Genomic DNA, 5,828 nt, shown 5'->3' with positions numbered 1-5,828 from the left:
TTTTAGGAGGGCGTGGTTGACTCTTAACTTTGATAAAGAATATCTCTTTGGTTTTGAGACTTTAGTCTTTCCAACTTCCGGGATCTTATCTATGCACAATCAGCTTGTAACACTCCAAAGAGAAAGGAAAACTTGAAATCGCATCATATGACCCCTTTAATATATATTCACATAACTCGAAATATGAGATAATGCTCTTGTTAAAGTTTACTTATGAACTTACTAAACATTACCTAATGATTAACATACGATTATTTAATGTGAACTGAAATGATTACTAATGTCAGTAAACTTTCAGTTCATATGATCTTCATTTGTTGGTCTTTGTTTGTTGTGTAGACCTCTATTTACACACCTCTAATCTATTAATTATTTGTTCATGTTTTTGCAGTACCCAATCTAAAGTGGAAACTATTCATCATTTGTAAATGTTTATAAATGTTTACTAAACATTAATACCTTTATGAACAGTCATCTCAATGGCAAAAAGTGTCCCGAAAGACCTGAATTTACCCTGTTCACACATCTTTACTAATCATTTCTTCATGTTTTTGCAGTAGCCTATCTAAAGTTGAAACTATTCATCATTTGTAAACGTTTATAAACGATTACTAATCATTTAGTATCTTTATGGTCATTGGACTTTTAGCTAATTTAACAAGGTTTGTGTAAAGGGTGGCTGGTTAAGTTTAGCTAAATGCTTGCTAAAAACATAACAGATTGTAATTTTGGTGCAAATTTTTTTTTTTTTTTCCTCAACACTCACATTAGTATGCTACTCTTCAGTATATCATTAAACAGGATATTTCTTGAATCATAAATAAACAGGGGAAAACAAATCATTTAAAAAAAGAGAAAATACTTGTTCATTTATCAAAACAATATAATATAATCAGATTGAACCGTGTTCCCTTATAGTAATCAAATTGACCCCTGTACACTGTTGACCCTTTAACCAACCCTTAAATCTACCCATACCACCAAACCCGTATCACACCTCAATAGCGGGAAAACAAATCATTTAAAAAAAAAAAAGGAAAATACTTTTATCATACATTGATACATTTATCAAAACAATATAATATAATCAGATTGAACCGTGTTCCCTTATAGTAATCAAATTGACCCCTGTACACTGTTGACCCTTTAATCAACCCTTAAACCTACCCATACCACCAAACCCGTATCACACCTCAATAGCAGCTAAAGTGTTTTAATCATTTTATAACATCTGTTAAAATCATTTGTAGATTTTCTATAAGTGCTTGATCATATGGAATTGAAAGTTTAATGACATTTGTGAGCATTTTAACTTACATGAAAAAATGATTTGTTTGAACATTATCTAATATTGAATACGTTTTTTAGCAAACATTAACAAGCACATTATCTCACGTTTCTAACTTTTTAAATATATGTTAACTAATGATCCATTAAGCATTATATAATGTCTGTTTATGATTTATTAATGAAAGTTATTATAAAGTGTTACCAGAAGGGGCAGTTGTATTTAACACAATAGTCCAGGAAAAGATAACTGAAACTGTTTTCAAGTCTGCAGAAATCTGTCGTTTTTTTCCATTAAAAAAAGTCAAATGATTTTTTTTTATTGTATGTTTTCTTGAGCTCTCACTGGCCATTAACTGTGTGGATAGGATCTTTAGCATGTCCCTCTCATTCTCTCTGCGTCCTCTCTTTTTCTATTTTTTGTGAATGGTTTTGTATCTGCTCATGTCTACTCCAGCGGTGCTTCAAAGATAATGCCACAGAAACCATCTGGCCGGCACACATGCCCAGCAGCGTGGGCATAGTTATTAAAAGTCTGCTTCTGCCAGGACCACGCTGAGAGACACATGGCACAAACAAACACACAACACTCCTCTCACCTCTGTGTCATTGAGAAACACATCGGCTACTCAAAGTTTGCTCGATGAATTCACCTTATAATCTTATAAAGCTATTATTATTAAGTTGTTATATACATCATTATTTTCTTCTTCTTTTTATTATTATTATTCTGTGAAACACAAAATGAAATCTTAGGCAGAATGTCCAACCGGTTTTCCAGAAAAAAACTAAAAAGGAGGGGAAGAAAAACACAAAAAAAGAGTATTTTTGAAGCCATATGATCGCTTTATGCAAACAGACAAATTTATTAATCACTCCATGATGCTTTTTAAAGTTTGATAGTTTTTATGACTTTTGTCAGTGCCATTTTAGTATATACAATACAGTATATACATATTTTTTTTAACTCTACTTATATACTATTATAGTTTTATTAGCATTTTGAATTAGCTTTTATTTTTATATTTTCATAAATTTTCATTGCTATATTGCAAAATTTTGCTATATGCTTTTGTCCTTTTTAGTTATTATTTAATTTTATTATTATTTATTTAATATTTCCATGTAGCTTGTATTTACATTTATTTCAGTAATTTCAGTACTTCAACTTATACTTGTTTTATTTCAGTTAGATGCCAAGGCAACATTGCTAATTTAATTTAAGTGTATTTATTATATTTTATTTTAGCTTTAATTCACTTTAACAACAATGGTTTTGGTTTTAGTTTTAGTTAACAATAACAACACTGTCTGGGACTATTTCTGTGGTGGTTTTAGTTTTTCCATGAAGTGACTCTTGAAACTCAAAAAGAGTGAAGAAAATCCTGTTTTCTCACAATATCTCTTTCCATAATCTTATAGAGTTGAAGGAGAGACAAAGAGCAAGAGGAAGAGTCGTGTTTGCCAGAACTCTGCTAAACTTGCAGTAAATGTCAGATAACATGTTGGCATGTTTGGGCAGGTGTAAAATTGAGTTCAAAGACAAATCTAAGTCACACGCACCATGTTTGGTATAGCCACCACTTCCTGAAAGCAGCAGTCTCACCACACTGGTTTCCCTGAAATTATGTTTACACTAAACATAAACTTTTCTGTATTACTCAATTTTTTGAGTTAGGTGTACAATTTACACGAGTTTTCTCATTCTATTGAATTTTTTCGAGGGAACCTCGGGTCTTAAGAAATGTATGGCTTAATAAAGTAATGATGTCTCTTACCAAAATATGTAGTATTTTATTTTAATTCAGCGTTGTGTATTCCAGTTGTGTTGTTGCAGTAAAAATAGCAACAGGTAGCACCGGTAGCTCACCGAGTGCAACCCTTTAATGTCATCAAAATAATGGCGCCCCCATAGACCAAAATATGTATAAAATGATGTTTTTTTTTTTTTTTTTTAATAACCTAAATCTTTCATGGGTTTTCTACTACATATTTCAGTAAGAGACATAATTTACGTTATATTAAGCCATACAAGTCTTAATACCCGGGGGTCCCTTTAAGCTGAATCAACTTAACTAAGCTTATCTGAGTCCATATATACTTCATATGCCAAAAAATCTTCTCCGGCATATTTCGAACATGAATCATTAAATGACATATGAATTAATTGTCATTTTAAATCTTTACCAATCTTTGCAACTGTGCTTCACATCACTGGTTGTCGTGTGTGTGTGTGTGTGTGTGTGTATTTTGTTTTTAAGCTAGTATAAGTCACATTCAGATCAGGTTTTGCCATACGGGGCACCTTCAGTTTCTACTGATTTTACATGCGGGTTTACTGTTATGTAAGAGCTTTTCTCTTCTCAAGTTTGTGCCAACATTATTCAAATGTCGCTGCATTTGGAGAAATGTTTTTCTAACTGTGCAATAAAAGGCAGCGAAGTCCTAGTTCATTCCAGCATGTCTGTTGTTGTCTCTCTCTGACCCGATTCATTTCCTGCATGTGTATTTTTACTCAGAATTTAACAAGGGGTTTATTGGTTTATTGGTGCAGTGCTTTCTCAGAAATACAGTATTTGTTTGGTTTCATCACAAATTTACTAAGCCTAAAATAAGTCAGCACTGACGGGAAAGAGACCACATGAACTAGTAAGGGAAGCAGGGCTGGATGTGTTATGCTTTATTAGTGAATTAGGTCAGTGTGCTCACAAAAATGCCCTTCACGTATTAGGTTCATTCATTAAAAAAAGCAAGAAAAATAATTGTGACCCTTTTTATATACTCTTATACTCTTATATATAATGATTTGTCCGTTTCTGTCATTTTCCCTTTTATTTAAGGTGTCATACATAATCCAAGCTCAAGGAAAAGAACATGTCGTCATCCTGGAGAGAAATGAGTGAGTATTTTCCTTCTGCTTCTCTCACTTTCTCTCCTGAAGTCAATTCATACACTTGGCCAAAGATTATTTATGTTTGATCTGTATAGGCGGGGTAAACCGAGATCAAATATAAACTGTGTTAACAGTGTTTGATCGTGTGGCCAAAATTGTGCTTTTCACAATGGAAATGGTGAAGCCAAAGCTCTACATTGAGCTAACGCGGTGTTTCCCATCAGTGATCCTGGATGCACACCAACGCCTTTATCTGACTCATCCATTCGAGCTCTTGGAGTCTCTACTAGTGGCCTGGTGTGTTTAATTAAAAAGAGTTTAATTGAAAAGTGCACTTGTTGGTGTGCCTCCATGAACAGGGTTGGAAAACACTGGGTAACATACTGTAAGCCCTAGTTCAGTTTTTCACACTTTTCATACTTTACCCTGGGTTGGTAATTCACAGTGCATTTAGCATGAATTGAGACTCTCTGAAGCAGGGCTTGATAACTATATGCAGACCAATATAATTCAATTTTTCATGACATATACTGATCATTGTTGTGTCCAGTAAGCCTTATGCCGAACCGATTCTTTATAGCTGTTTTTCTGTTTGTCACAATAATAAATAAATTCTCGTTAGACTACAACAATAAAACATGTTTTTGTTATTGTTAATTCTTTTTATGCAAAATTTTAAATCTATTTTCATTTCTGAAATGTATTTTTATAATCTTTCCTTACTTTTGTTTGCCACTATTGAGCATGCTACATATTTCTCACTTGATTGTTATATAAAAAAACGAGTATAAAACTTGACTAAGCAAAGTCTTGACTTGGAATGAAATTAATACTTTTATTTTGTAATACTTTTTTTTAGGATGCATTAAATTGATAAAAAGTGAGAGCAAAGACATATATTTCTATTTCAATAAATGCTGTTCTTTTGAACTTTCTATTTAACTAATAATCCTGAAAAAATAAACTACGCTGGTTACGGCTTTCAACATTGATAATAATAAGAAATGTTTCTTGAGCAGTTTCTTGAATGATTTCTGAAGGGTCATGTGACACTGGAGACTGGAGTAATGATGCTGAAAATTCAGCTTTGATCACAGGAATACATTACATTTTACAATATATATAAATAAAAAAACAGTTATTTTAAATTGTAATAATATTTCACATGGCAGTGTATGTATGTAACTGTATCTGATAACCAATTAAGTAGAATATTGTGAATGTTGGCAAAAGATATTGGTCAAACCAATTACATTTCTATAATGTAAGTGTAAAAACAGGTTAAAACTGGCTGTATCAGGCTGAGAAGTTTCCTAATTCCTAATATCTGCAGAGGCGGACAGTAACTAAGTACATTTACTTGAGTATTGTACTTAAGTACACTTTTTGAGTATCTGTACTTTACTTGAGTATTATTTTTTCTGGGAACTTATGACTTTAACCTGACTACATTTGAAAGACAAATATTGTACTTTTCACTCCACTACATTTCTATCAAGGTCCTCGAAGTAGAAAGTCGTTACTATGTGGCAGCTTTGAAAGTCAGTGGGTGATTTTTTTCTTCTCTAAAACGTGACTTTCTTTTTTTCAGACAGTTTATCAGTAATCACTCTTGTAGGGCTACATGAAGTGATTTCCCAGCATTTTT

General features: G+C 32.5%; 1 protein-coding gene across 3 annotated transcripts in view; it reads left to right on the top strand.

The window, feature by feature from the left end:
- The window catches only part of LOC107591921 (disintegrin and metalloproteinase domain-containing protein 9-like), a 44,088-nt gene that overhangs the window by 3,896 nt on the left and 34,364 nt on the right, over positions 1-5,828 (top strand). For all 3 annotated transcript variants that reach the window (XM_016281205.1, XM_016281203.1, XM_016281202.1), the window contains exon 3: positions 4,128-4,186. In XM_016281205.1, the coding sequence (XP_016136691.1) occupies positions 4,128-4,186 (59 nt within the window). The remainder of the gene's footprint in view (positions 1-4,127; positions 4,187-5,828) is intronic.

Source organism: Sinocyclocheilus grahami, unplaced genomic scaffold, assembly GCF_001515645.1.
Source record: "Sinocyclocheilus grahami isolate Dianchi unplaced genomic scaffold, SAMN03320097.WGS_v1.1 scaffold148.1, whole genome shotgun sequence".
In the NCBI taxonomy this organism is placed as follows: domain Eukaryota; kingdom Metazoa; phylum Chordata; class Actinopteri; order Cypriniformes; family Cyprinidae; genus Sinocyclocheilus; species Sinocyclocheilus grahami.
This window is presented reverse-complemented; position numbering and strand designations above follow the sequence as displayed.